The following is a 14,633-nucleotide window of genomic DNA, read 5'->3' on the forward strand; positions in this document are numbered from 1 at the left end:
TTTGTAGTGTTTTTGAGGCTGCATAAAGTTTAAACAATTTAGTACTGATTCGCGTGCGCCAAAACCAAGTAACCAAGTTTAAAAAGTTGCCGGTGGATTCGGTGGAGTTTTCAAGCTGTTGCCATTCAGTTTCGATTTCTGATTCAGTTTCTGTTTCAATTTTGATTTCGTTTTCATTTTCGTTTTCGTTTTCAAATTCAATTTAGTTTCGGTTTCGGTTTTGTACTCGAAAGCTATTGATCTGTTTTCAAGTGTCGATTGATTGGCCGATTGATTAGCGAGCCACGTGAAAGTGAGTTTCATTGTTTGTTTTTTCCATTTTTTCGTTGTTATTTATTTATTTTTTTTTGTTGTGGCCGTGCTGCACTTCAAGCTACCAATATTTTTGGAAATAAAAATATATAGTATATGCGTTTTTTTTTGTTTTTCTTGGCTGCCGTGAGTTTGGCAAGCGGCGCAAACGTTAACCCACTGCTGACCTCTGCCTTTTAACGCGTTGGGCAAGAATTTTAACGAGTGTTTGCTGGAAAAAAAAAATATGCGAAAATGTGTGCAATTGAAATTGGTAAATTTGGAAATACGTACAAGCCTCTTTAAAATTTTGAAACTCGAAGAGGTCTTGTCAATTTAGTTTTCTGTGAATGGGAAGTTTTCAAGAATATTTAAAATATAGTATGATATTATAAATATAATGTAAATTAATCAGGGTACACCCACTTTAAGTAGCCTTTCAGAAGAAACTTCCCTAAAAATACCCGCATTTTGTTGGGTTTTTCTTTTCCTGTTCATAGTTGCAACGCATTAATTTTGAACTCTATTGAAAGCCGGTTTCCCTTGCTCCAGTTTTCGGGTCCCACGGACTTCGACAGGTGAACATCGATCGCATCGATAACAAGATGCTTGTAGAGTCAACACATCAAACGAAATCTTCAACGGCCTTGAGACGCTGAAGCCGAAAGATCAACAAAAAAAAAAAAGCCAAATTCCATGGCAAATAAATAAAAATGGATGGAGCTGTTTTTTAGTTGGTGAATCTTAAATCGCTTTTGCTGCGATTTTTGTGAATCTATTTTTTTTTTATTATTTTTCTGTTGTCTTGGAAGGCAGCAACGCATGCGCAGCGGCGTGTAAACAATTTTGACCCAATTGCCGGGCCTCACTTGCTGCGAAATGCCGCTTTACGACGCTTTCAGTAAAATTCAGTAAATTGACGCGTTTGCCTTCGCAGTTGATGCAGCAGCAGCAGTAGCGGCTGCTGCAGTGATTATGCAACGCATTCGAAAGATTAACATATCATGACAAATACTATATGCAATTTCTGCAAATTGATAGACGGGCCTGGAAAAGCGGAGAGGAAAACGCAACGGGTATTTTCCAGTTACGCAGCCAGAGGAAATGTTTCAGCGGTGACAACATGACAGAAGGAAAAACCCCAACTTGAAATCAATCAAAATTAATCAAGCGACAAAGTAAATGTTTGGGGGAACTGTTGGGTAATAGATGTTACAGTTGTTTTACCTGAGAAATTTTACAATTTTAATTGATTAAAATATAGACTTCATATTTATTAAAGCAAAGGAAAGGCAATGTTTATATCTCCAAGGTAAATAATTCCAAAACAGCTCCCTTTTGGCCGCCAAAATTCCATTACCTTGGCGTACGAATTAATCATACATTCGAGAAACCCACTGAGACTCTCCAAGCCCAAATTTTGGCCCAGTGACCAATTGAATGCTAATCAAAAGCCAAAAACCGTGGAGACAATTGACTGAAAGAAAGAAACCCAGCCGGGTCCGGCCCTCGCCCATCAATTACCACCTGTCAATGTCGGTCCAAACGCATATACGGTATTGGTTGAAAAGAATCCGGCCAAAATAATCAGAGAAAACCATCCGAGTTGGCCAAGAGCCGGCAAATGACCTTGACGACTGACGTCGTTGCTACTCGGGGTTTTTGGTATGAAAGTCAAGGTCGCTTGCGTTTTTTTATTATTTGTATTTCTTCTTATTTTTTGGTTTGTTTGTCGCTGATAGTTGTTGCATGATTAGCATTTGCTATTGTTGTTTTTCTCTCAATTCCACTTTGAGGGTTTATTTTTATTGTTTTTTTCGAAGCACACTTTATGAGTGTCATCGCCGTGCAGGTAGATACAAATTGATTAGCCAAGGGAAATGTTTATGCAGGCATAGGTGAAGCGTTTAGCAAATATTGAAATGTCAATAATAAATATTTTTGTTTTTTTTTTTTTTGGGTGAGGAAATGTTGTAAACATTGGGACAGTATTTAAAAAGGGGTTAATTTATGTAAAATATAAACTTATTTTGATTAAAGTTTAAAGATAAACATAATACAATGATTAAGAAACATGTATTTAAGGCTTTTTTGGGTTAAACAAGGCCAATCATCTAACTTTAAATTAATTAATTAATGTATTTACTTAATTCTCAAAACTAAATTGGTAAATATATTTACAAATCCATTGCAAATTCTTCTGGCAAGCCCCTTCCTTTCGCAACTAAATCGATATACTATGCAAGGCCTCAAGAAGTGCACAACTTGGCTGAGAAATCTCAACTAATTTCGGTTTCTTATTCGCCGTCACCCCCCTTTTGGCATTCATTTGGCCTTGTTTTTCCGCCCATTGCTGTGGGAACTCGACAGTTGCCGGATAAATATTATCGAACCATATGGAATCAGCCAGCAGTCGAACAAATGTATTTATGCAGCTGCATTGGAGAAATAAGAGCGACTAGATGGCTTGGGGCGAGGTAAGGCGGCGGTGGTGGATTAAAAATTATACGCCAAAGTTCGTATATTTCTGGGGGAGGGAAAACTTAAAGTTTCCACCACCCACCGGGGAGCATACATACATACATGCCCATATCAATATGTATGGTTTATTTATTGACTTGACTTGAGGAGAAGGAGAAGAGGAGTATCCTGCGCTGCGGGATGCCGCTTTTTGACAGTTGGCACGTAGTCGGGCCAAGACGATGGGGCGTATACGTTTTATGAGTTATGAGCTCGCCTCGGCGATCACGTATACGCCCCCGTGGCCGGAACAGCAGCAGCCACAGTCTCCCCCTTTGGAATAATGCTGATGTCAAACAATTAAATAGACGACGGCCCTCTCGATTGCAAATTTAATTACAACAGTAAACAGCTTGTGATTCAGCTTTAAATTCATGTGTATTTTTCTGAGTTGTTTTTTGTCTCGTTTCGTATGCCATATTTTTGGGGCTTCCTTTAAGTTTTTTTTTAGCCGGCCATTAGCAGGGAAAACTGGCGTGGCGAACACTACGCGCTGAGAAAAGCAATTTTCCGGTTGAGTTTACAAATGGAGGGCGCGCCCGGCGCTGGAAATAAATGACATATCACAGAGTCTGGTCACCTTTATGCGATGTCCAAAGTAAACACATGAAAGCAATGCGCCAGGCGGGTGGGCGAGGAGACCGAAAGGGGGGTCTGAAAGGGGGGTCTGGAAGGGGGTCTGAAAGGGGAGAGTATCCTTGTTTGTTTGTGTGCACTCCATGTGTGTGTGCTGTGGCGGTTCTGTTTTAGTGGTGGCCTGTGGTTTGGTTTCTCGGTTTACTTGGAACTCAGCTGAAACTCTATTTAGCTTTGATTTTATTAAAAGAATACAAGCTGGGATTGTCCTTTTAAGAGAGAATCAAATAATAATAATATTGTGATATTGTAATATTGTATAATTATTAAATAATTATATAAAAATAAATAAAAGCTTATCTAAAGTATCAAAAAAATAGTAATTACTGGTCCTATTACCCCTTAGCATATCCTTAGTTTCTCTGCTAAAACCTAAAGAAAACTGCCTATACCTTTCCATAATTACCCAACCCTTACCTCCTTAACCTTTTCCCCAGGACCTCTCTTTAACCCAACCCGACTGGATATCAATAAATGGTTGCCACACATTTTCAGGCAACCTTTTGTAGCCCTGGTTTTTGGTGTTGTTTACACCAACACAGTTACACACACACACACACACCCAAGCACACACACACATACAGATAGACAGACACACATTCCCGAGGACAGTTATGAATGGCAATCCATTCGCTTAATGGAATTTCGTGTTGTTTAACTTTTACGTGGCGCCCAAGTCAAAAGGGAGCGGGGGTGGCAGATGGAACATATGTATTTTGTTGTTGTTGTTTTTGTGTTTTTTGTGCCCAGTATGTGTGAGTGTCCTTGGGTCAGTTGCTTCCTCCCCCTTTGTAGCCAACATCATCGTAAAGCTTTATTAGCATTTATTATGCAAGAGTTTCGGTCAAGTTTGTGTCTCTGTTTTAGTTTTATGATCTCGACACCTAACCCTCCCCCGTCCAACCGCCCAGCGTGCCTTTTGGCCCGGTTTTAATTTCAATAAACACACATTTTATGACTGCTCAGGTTTATGGCCACGTTGGATTTATTTATTTTTCATTACATTACGCCAAGTGGCCGGCCAAAGCAACGAAACTCAACGGGTTGAATCAATCGCAGGCGTTGGGTGGGTGGATGTAATGGTCCACAAAAAGGGAAAATGGAAAAAGGGGTAGGATGCGTGTGTGTAATCAGCGCAAATTCCCGAAAATGTAACTCGATAATTTTGTGCACGAAACCAAAACAGAAACAGAAATCGAAACTCTGAAACCGAAACTGAAATTGCCAAAATGAAAATCGAATTGCAGTCAGGTGCAGGAAAATGTTTTTGGGCCAAAAAAGTGGTCAGCTGTTGGGGGAAGGGGGGATGCTATGGGAAAATGGGAAAATTGGCAAAAGGGGTAAATGGTAAATGCATTTTGCAGGTGGACGGCAATGCGAGTGTGTGTGCCTCTGTGCGAGTGTGTGTGTGGGCTGCAGTGACAAATGTTGATAAGATGCCATCGATTCGCATAATTTATGCTGCCAGTCCGGGAGCACAGTGGGGCAAAGCCATAAATGTTGTGGTTTTAATAAGAATTGGTTATAGGAAATGTTTACGAACCCCTTTTAACATTTCGAAGGCGAGCTTTAAAATAATTTTATTTATATTGGATAAAAACTTATGCTGTCTTCTTAAATTTAATTAGTTAATTTATAATCATTAACAAACCAACTGCTTAAATCCAAATTTAATAATATTAAACTGCTTTGCCGCTTGTCCCAATTTCGGTGGAGATTCCTGCTAATTTATTCAGGACATCTCTGTCGAGTGGTTACACTTGTGGGCGCCACTGTACCGCCCGGGGACTCGGCAGACTCGACACACACACGCACACACTAGGGGGCAGACAGCCACCCACACTCGCACACAGCGACAACATATCGAGGACATTTAAATCGCTCTTAAGTCTCGTTTAATTGGTACTTAGCATGCAAATGCAAAATGAGGCGAGATCCAAGGCAGCAATTGTCGCACTGCCTCTCCCTCTCTCTCTCTCTCTAGGCGTGTGTGTGTGAGTGTATCATTAGTTACATGAACAATCCCAGCCAACCATTTCAATCGCGGAAGAGTCGCCTGCGACTCTTCTAGAAGATTAATTTGATCGCCTGCGACATCGCATTCTGATCGCTTTCCAATCTTCTGTTGGGAGAAAGTGTACCTACGAATGCGACTCTTCTAAGGGAGTCGCGGGGGGCTCTTCTGAAGGAGTCCCAGAGGAGTCTTATGGAAGACTCGCGGAAGAGTCTTGTGGAAGAGTCGCGGAAGAGTCTTGTGGAAGAGTCGCTGAAGTGTCGCCTTAAGAGAGTATAAGAGTTTTTAATTTCCGTTTTTTTTTGTTTTTTTCATTTTGTCATTCTTTATTTAATTTCATAATTTTTCTTCATTTCATTTTTCGACTTAACTAAGCTTAAATTTAACATATTTATTTTCTTTTCCATCTTTTTTAAGTTCTTTTTGTTTCTTATTTATTCTATCCTGCGCATGAACAAATCTAAAAGAATTCGGGAACTTTCGTAAACCAACACCTATAAAAAAAAAATATTACATAATTTTAAATTAATTTCAATTATTTATTTTACTATTTTAAATAATACCTTTTATCGTTGAAAATACGTTTTGTATTTGTTCCTCGCCAAGTCAGTTTCATTATTTGTTTCACTTCTTTCACTTGTTTCACATGTTTCTTTTTTTTCACAAGGTTCAAAACGTTTTTGTGGCTCAGGATAAATAGCATCAAACATTCGCTTAATTGCCTTAGATTAGGAACTCATTTTAGTTCCAAAGAATATAAAACAAAAAACAAATAAATAAAACAAAAATCGTTTACCGAACAATTGACAGTTACATACAGATCGACCGCAAAGACAAAAGATCGAAGTCAGACTAAATGAACACAGAAATATTGAAAGACGTTCGGTTGTTACTCCTATTCTCACTCAAATGTAATGCAATTTGTTTTTGTATAACTCTTTTGCTTTCGGACGCATTCTCTGCTTTGCATCTATGTACGGTACTTTAATCCCTCATTCCTTCATTTCCTAGTTTTTAACGCTAAAAAAATCGCCAAATAATCGCCCCCGCGATTCCCAGAAGACTCTTCTTGGGGATTTTCGTAAATTAGTCGTCCAGCAATCGCCAAAGCGACTCGCAGACGACTCTTTTTGGGGATTTTCGTAAATAAGTCATTCAACAATCGCCACCGCGATTCCCAGAAGACTCTTCTTCGGGATTCTCGAAAATTATTTCACCAATGATCGCCACCGCGACTCGCAGAAGACTCTTCTTGGCGATTTTTGTAAATAAGTCCTCCAGCAATCGCCAAAGCGACTCCCAGAAGACTCTTTCTGGCGACCGGCGATTCGAGAATCGCCAAATGGTTGGCAGGGATATGGCAGGCACATCGTCACTTTGCCCACAAACTCCTTATCCTCTCTCTCTCTCCGCTCTCCCCTGGCTTCTCGTTACCTCTCTTCATATGTCTTTGTGCAAGTGTGTTTACCCACACTCGCAAAGAGAGAGGGAAAGGAAGAAAGTGGGGAACGTAACGTACACCGAAAAAAGGAAACGATTCACATTAGAACTTGAGATCTTAAATATAACTGGTCTGCTTCTTTAAGGACGGGAAGAGCTAAAAAAACACTTGGGTGCCCTCCTATGACTTAACAATATAATTGCAATTTTCCAAAGATTATTTCTTGCAGTGTACAAGACCAATAGCTTGAGAGAGCTCTGAGAATCGAATCCAGTTGCATTGCTTCGCATTGCATCAAATCAAATCAAATCAAATTTAATTGAAATGCCATGCAAAAATATTTTGAGAGCAGAGACGAAAATTGATTGATTTTTGGCTAGCCAACGGAAAGTGCGATTTAAATCCCAAGCCCCCCCACTCGTCCACACCCCCGAATTTCCCTGCGGCCGGCACTCATTGATATAATTACAAAGTTTTGTTGGCCAGTTGATGAGCCAGTTGGAAAACATAATCAAGAATGCGATAGTCGCCCACTCTCCGTACCCCCCATCTCCCTCTTAGCCGAAAAAGTTTTAATTTCAAATGAAGTTTGAACAGGGAGGAGGGAGTGGAGTGGAGTTTTTTGTGGGTTGGGATGGGCAATAAAATAATCAAAGCGTGCACAAAAGTGCAACGAGAACTGCCGAAAAACTGGTAACAAAAGTAAGCAAAATGAAGAAGAAAGGGACAAAATAGAGGGACCGAGCGGGTTGGGCAATGCCATCATCCAAATAGTGGAAGAAGCCAAAAAGGCATAAGGCGAAGAGCGAAGTTAGGGGTATATGTACGTCATGGCAATACCCTTTGAAAATGTATATGTATGTATACTTATTGAAAAACTTGATACAGTATTCTGGTAAGCTTGAAGTAGAGACTCTTAAATAAAACTAAGTAACTCGATTAAAAATATATTAAAAATAGATCTTACTCAAGATTTAATCTAGCCAATATCCCCCACATTCTTTGATTGCTCTCCTTACAGGGTATCTGGGCAGTGGAAAAAAGGGTTTGCCCAGCTGCGGGCCAGTGCAAATTTACCTGAAGACAAAGAGCGAAGGCGGGAGAAGAGAGTGGGAGTGGCAGAAGAAGAGTAAAAGCAAGAGCAAGACCAAGAGTAAAAGGGGAAGAGTAGAGGGCAACGGGCAAACTGAACTGAAAATCTAGTCGAAAAATGGACAAAGTTGGTGGCAAAGGCAGCGAGGCGCCCCAAAAATGCCAATGCACCGTTAGTCCAAGCGTAATGAGAGTCAGCAGGAAAAGTGGGTGTGGAAGCGGGACAGCTATTATGCGCCATTAGGGCATAATTAAAATGCTCAAGCAGCGGCTGCAACAACAAGAATAACAATAACAGCCAAGACGCTGATAATGACAACACAGCGGAGAAGAAGAACAATCGGCCAGGTGAGAGTGCCAAAGGGGTGGAGGGAGGAGGGAGAAAAAGGAAGTTTAGATGAGAGGGAGAGAGAGAGCGGGTGACAAAGTTGCCCAAGCAAACAGCGCCTGGCTAAAACGGGATGGCGACAGGCGACAAACCTTGTGGGAGACACAGCAACTGCCAGAGAGGGAGGGCCATAAAACGGATGAGTGCAACGGGTTATCAGCAAAGGGGCAGAGGGGAAGGGAGATAGAGTATCCTTGGCTAAGACAGCAAAAGCCAAGGCAAAGAACAACAGTTACAGATTTCGGTCAAGGATTTCTTTCTTGTTTTAGGGTTGGCTTGAAGCAGTAAAAATTGGTTAAGGGATTTCTTTTAAGTCCTATAACTAACTAAATTAATAATAAACTATTTATTACAAATATTTATACTAAATAAGCCTTATTTATATTCTAGTATTGTATTATTTTCTTGAAGATGTTGCTATTATGACCGATCAATCGATCAGAGTTTTGGGTAACCCGTTTCCATAAAGGATTTCCTTTGCCATTTTCTCACTTGCCACCCATTTATCCTTCCTCTTCCGCCTCCCCATCAATCTGTGCAATGAATTTTGGCAATTAAGCAATCACTTTGCTCATATGCTAAAAGAAGTTGAGAGATGCGGCGATTCCGCAAGGATGCAGGGGGCCAGAACTCTTGCTCCAAAGATGCTCCTCTGCACAGCTCAAGAGCAGCCCCAAGCCCTCCCTCTCCCCCACTTTCCTCACAACTCAACTCAATGAAATGTTTGTCTGTTATATGTACCGTTTTTTTTCTCTCGTTTTTCTCCCTATTTTTTGGGAATGGAGCTCCTTCTGCTTTTCCTGCTGATTGCCGTACGCTACAACAGGCAATCTATGGGAATAAGGATATGCATATGTTCCACTGTGTGTGCCTGTGTGTGTGTGCCATGCATTTTTATGGCACTGCTTTTGATAGGAGGGAGTGAGAGAAAGGGGAGAGAACATAGAACGCTCTCGAAAAAGCAAAAGTTTTCACTTCAAGTGCTTTTTTCGTTCAGCTTCGGGTTGTTTTTCTTTTTTTTTTTTTTTGCTGCCATTTGTTGTTGTTGCATCATCATTCGTCTGGCAAAAGAGTTTGAGCACTTGAGTAGCATTAAAGCATCAAACGATTGTCTACCAAAGGCAATTGACTTCCCCGCTCAGCAATATCGGGTCATGCATGCATACATATGTGTGCGAGGGAAGCAGATGGAGAGGGAGGAAAGAGAGGGAGATGGGTCCGAAAATTGGTTGCCAAGGTAACGAGCTAATACATGGGGGAAATATTGGTTATTCGAAGCAGGAAATACCCTCTGATGCATATATTTCTTAAATGTATTCAGAATTCCTTTAGTAAAAGAGTTGTATAAACCTTAAGTTTACAATTAAAATATATTAGTTGAATAATATACAAATATATTTGTATTAGAAGTTACCCAGACTCTCTTTTTTCTGTGTGTACCCCTCATCAATCAGATTTTCCGCCGATATATGGACAAATGGTCGGCGATCCAATCAAATTCATTCACTCATTATTGTCCCTCAGCAGAGCACTGAGAAAAAAGCATAAATCATTGCAATAAAAAGAACAAATAATTTATGGTAATCGGGAAAAAATAAAGTGATATGCCACCTCTATGGAGATGTAAAAATTGAAATGGAAACATACAAAACATTCAAATAATAATTTCCATAGTGCTTTACATATTTTGTGAATTTTATTCAGACCATAATTTCATCAATGCTGCTTTTTCCTCCACCCCCTACATAGCCTGCTTTCCTCTCCATTAAAAAAGGTCATTGCATTTTCAATTGCGACATAATCGGGCACAAAATCCAGCAAAATGTTGCAAAAATAATAATAATATAATCATTTTTTTCCTCTCTCTCTCTTGTTTTTGGCATTGAAATAATTTAAATTATTTTCACATTGCATTGGAAATTATGGGCAAACAATTAAGCGGACAGTTTTTGGCCTTTTACCCGCGGCCAATTGCTGTTTTCTATTAACTCTTTTAGCCCAGAGGGGCTTAAATAACACAAACACTAGCCCACACGGCCGACCGAATTGTGTCAATAACACGGATACAGAGCCACAATAAATGCTATTTTGAATATTTGCAGTTTTTTTCTGTTTCGCTGGCAAAAATGCAATTAAAATGTAAAAATTTATTAAGCTACTTGTGCAGTTTTCCTAATTACGCGCATTAAAAACAAACAGAAAAAAAATAGGGGAAGCTGGGAAAATGGGAAAATGTGAATTTTACACCGAGCTGAGAGTTTTATTAGCGTCCCAAAAGATGACAAAATATTGCAAATTCGATTGTCCCGTACTTTCAACTGCATACTTTCAGGCGCTGCGCTAACTAATGCAATTATGCTAAGCGGAAAACACTTTTTCATCGCCACTTGAGTCAGTGAGACAATTACCATTGCTTTTTAGTTTAAACAGCATTCAAATTGGTTGTGAAATTCGTCTAAGAAATGAAAGAAAAAGGTGAAAAAACCTGAGAAAAATAAGTGTTACCTTAAGGGTTTTACAAGTGTCTTTGCTTATTTATTTATACTCTTAATTTCACTAAATAAAAATAACAACAAATTCTGAGTGCAAGTATTGTCTGGTTTCATTTCCCTTTGTTTTGCCGAAGCTCTACGCCTTTTATTATTGTTGTTTTCTGTTTCGCATTGGGACTCGCTTTTCGCCGCTCCAATTTCCATTTCAGTTTCTCTTTTTCCCTTTTTTTCTGAGCTGTCACCAAACATGATTTATGCACTGTCTCTGTGGGGGCGGGTCACTTCTATTGCTGTCGCTATTTCACTGGCACGATGACAGAATCTGCCATTGATCGATGCAATTTGCAAAGGATTAATCACTTAAAGGGGCACTACAAAATATATTATTTATATACATTATATATATACAATATAGAATGCAGTTTGTTGGGCAAAAGAGTATGCTGATTGCTGGTATCCTGCTCATGAGCCTGATCTTGGTTCAAGGAGAGGCTCACGATCAAAGCTCAAAGGACTTGCCCCATGTGCGACACAAGCGTGGCATCATTTGGGACTTTTTCCAGAAAATGGTCATCACCAAGAACCTAATTGTGGATGTGAGTACCATATATTCTATATGAATACTATATTTTATATATATTTATATATATTTCTGTTTATTTCGCAACTTTAAGCAATACACAGACACCCGCAACACCCTGAATGACATCTACAATGTGGTCAACGAGCAGTTTAGTGATCCGGGTCCAGAGAAGCCTACGAGTAGTCCCAGGGTCACCACCGAAAAGACTGTGAGTTTAAAACTTACCTTTAAATATATATATTATATTATATATTATATATATCGCCACAGTCACTTAGCAGCGAGGAGACCAGCGAGGAAACCACCACAGCCTTTACAATCTCCCGCTACGAGCTGGGCCGCATCTTGGGCCGGAACTTCCGGGGACTCCAGAAGCTGGCCATGAAGGAGTTCAACACCGCCCTTAATGTAAACCAAATAATATATAGAAATATAACCAACAGTTTTTTCTCTTTGTGTACTCTTTGTTTACCCCATATTTTTTCCATTCAGGCCACAAACTACAATCTGGCCGAGTACAAAGCCGAGGCGGACAAGCAGTTCGCCAACAGCCTGGCGGTGGAGAAGAAGAACAAGCTGAAGAGCCTCAAGGGCTGAGCCACGCCCCCGTGCCTGAATGTTATCTCTGTGATAGGCTGATGACTTTATTCCCCCCATATACATACATATATTATATATTTTTTTCCTATTTATTTGTTTGTCTACTTGCAACTGAATCGAATAAACCACGGGGACGAGAGGCAGTGCGTCCCCGAACGCATGCGGGTTCGTATCTACGACTATTGTGCGTCAAATTAAAAAGTTTTCTGTCATAATTTTATTGATAAACTTTTAAGTAAAAAAGCAAGGAACACGAAGCGAAGCAGCAGCAGCAGCGGAAAACAAAAACCGAAACATTGTGCAAAGACGGGGCAAAACTATAAGCAAATTCTGCAGTTTAGGGGTTTAAAAACTAAATTTAGAAATATTTTTAAAATATATATTTTGTACAATTTTTAATCCGTCATATATTTTTAAACAATTCACAAAATCTTAGGCGATTTTGAATTGATTTTCCCGTGAAACTGTAAGCCAGAAAGGATCTGCTTCGTCCTGCAAGTTTTGTGTTGCCTGAAATCGAAGTAAAGTTGCAAACAAATCCAAAAGGCAAAACTTGCTAAAATACAAAGACAGTTTTGGGTCTGTGTCTGCCCTCGCCGGGATCTCTCTCTCTCTCTCTCTCTCTCTGCTCCTTGCTCCGTGTCCTGTTGCCATTTCTCGCTAGCATGCCAGAGCTACCTCTCCTCTGCTCTCCTTGTGTCCCGCATAGTTAGCAGAAACCACTAAAAGTGTCATAATTCGATGCCCATGAGATGGCTGTCTCGAAAGTACGTTGGCCGACAAAACTTTGGCGGTAATGACTGTCGGATCCCGCTTGCTAGCCACCTCCTGGAAAGGCCACAAAAACACACTGGAAAAGGAAACTCCACCCCCTCTAAACAGCCTTGTGGTGCAACTGTGCGTATGAGCAACCTGCCTTGGACCCGTCTGCAAAGTTCTGCCGGGGGAAAACAACGGAAAAGCCAAAAAATATCAGGCGAGTGTTTGCCAGCCGGAAACTTATCGAAAGTGCAGCTGCCGAGGGGAAAATTTCCATGGGAATGGAAAATGGGAATGGCGATGGGAACTATCTCTCTCAGATAAACAGATTCCTTTGCACTTTAATATTTATTCCACAATTTGATTATCCTGGAGCTTGCCTATTAAGCTTAATGTTTTTAAATGCTGTAAATTCAATAAAAAAAATGCTTAAATTTAAGTAGAAATAAAACTAGTTATTATTTCTAAGAATAAGGTATGTATTTCCCTAACCAATTGCCATATAGCTTCAAGGTTTACAATGAATAATTTATTATTCTTCTGATAAAAAGCGAATTGTGTAAAGTGCCAGCTCGCATTGCAATAATAATAATTGTTGCAACAATATTTTTAATGCCTATTTCCCTTTAAAAAAGTAAAATGTAAGCTGGAAAATCCCATTTCCCAAAGTCCCCGAGTGTTAATCTGATTTATATAAAGTGTTTATTATTATTTTTACTGGCTCTTTGCTCGTTTCTGCTGCTGATTGTGACATGTGAGTCGAGTGCTGATTGCTTTAATTGTCTCACTTTTTTCGGGCCTGCGACGCATGTGCAATTATGGGTAATTTGCACAATAGAACAATTAGTTTAGCAACTCGACGAGGCGATCCAGTTTTAGTTTCAGTTCAACTCTGACAAAAAATAACATCACCAGCAGTATCAATGCGGAAGCTCCAACTAAATCAGCCTCTGCCGGTGACTAATTCCCCATCTAATCAGGGTCTTATGTAAGGTCCAATCGATCTCTCTTCAATTAGTGGCGATAACAGGCCTTAATTCGATCAATCGATCGAAAAATGCAACTACTTGGCATTCTGGAAATGTCTTGGCATTCATTAAACTTGGTGTCATTGGGACATCCGCACTCATAAGTGAATAAATAAATTAGCTAAACGAAGGCAAGTCGATCAAATAGAAGCTGACCGAAAGGTAAACAAGTGCTGAATGACAAATGGCGAGTAAACAAAAAATAATGGGCAAGGTCACGAACTTAAGAATACCCTGGAAAAAGCACAGAAAATGAGCTTAAAGATAAATAAATCCAGAAGATAATTGATTAATTGAATTGTACTTTAAGGTTTCCATATTTATTTTATGATTTAAGTAAATATAAATAAAAAACTCTATAAACTCAAATATATCATATTTAATTAAACCCCATTTACTGTCTCATATATAACCTCTTAAAATTCCTTTTTTATTATGAAATTATCATATCATAAACCACTTTTATTCGTACTCTATCGCTTCCATTAAAATCTAGTGCACTTTAAAAAATATATACAATTAGACAATGTTTTCCCCCATGGTTCTCCACTTCGCCGTGTAACGATTTGTGAGAAATCACTTGAAAATTATAGATTCTGTTCGTCATGGTGACCGATCAGCGGCAGCATCGTCACATCTCCTCTATATAATTTCCATGTCGAGTGATTGAGGGGTTTGCGGTGGTCCGTCAGTTTCAAGGGAAGAGTTCGCTCTCCAAACGATCCCCAAATGAATGTCTCACATTTCTGCACACGATTCAAGTTGTATATATGCGGAATCACTTTGAAT

The 14,633-nt window shown here is 39.6% G+C and overlaps 1 protein-coding gene across 1 annotated transcript; it reads left to right on the plus strand.

Annotated features, from left to right (window-relative positions):
• The first annotated feature begins 63 nt into the window (after positions 1–63).
• LOC108080065 (uncharacterized) lies at positions 64–12,248 on the plus strand. Its single transcript, XM_017174650.3, has 5 exons — positions 64–292; positions 11,290–11,470; positions 11,549–11,665; positions 11,728–11,865; positions 11,950–12,248. The coding sequence occupies exons 2-5, from the start codon at positions 11,291–11,293 to the stop codon at positions 12,052–12,054; spliced, it is 540 nt and encodes a 179-aa protein (XP_017030139.1). The 5' UTR covers positions 64–292; position 11,290; the 3' UTR covers positions 12,055–12,248.
• Positions 12,249–14,633: the final 2,385 nt, after the last annotated feature.

This window comes from Drosophila kikkawai, chromosome X (assembly GCF_030179895.1).
Source record: "Drosophila kikkawai strain 14028-0561.14 chromosome X, DkikHiC1v2, whole genome shotgun sequence".
Classification (NCBI taxonomy): domain Eukaryota; kingdom Metazoa; phylum Arthropoda; class Insecta; order Diptera; family Drosophilidae; genus Drosophila; species Drosophila kikkawai.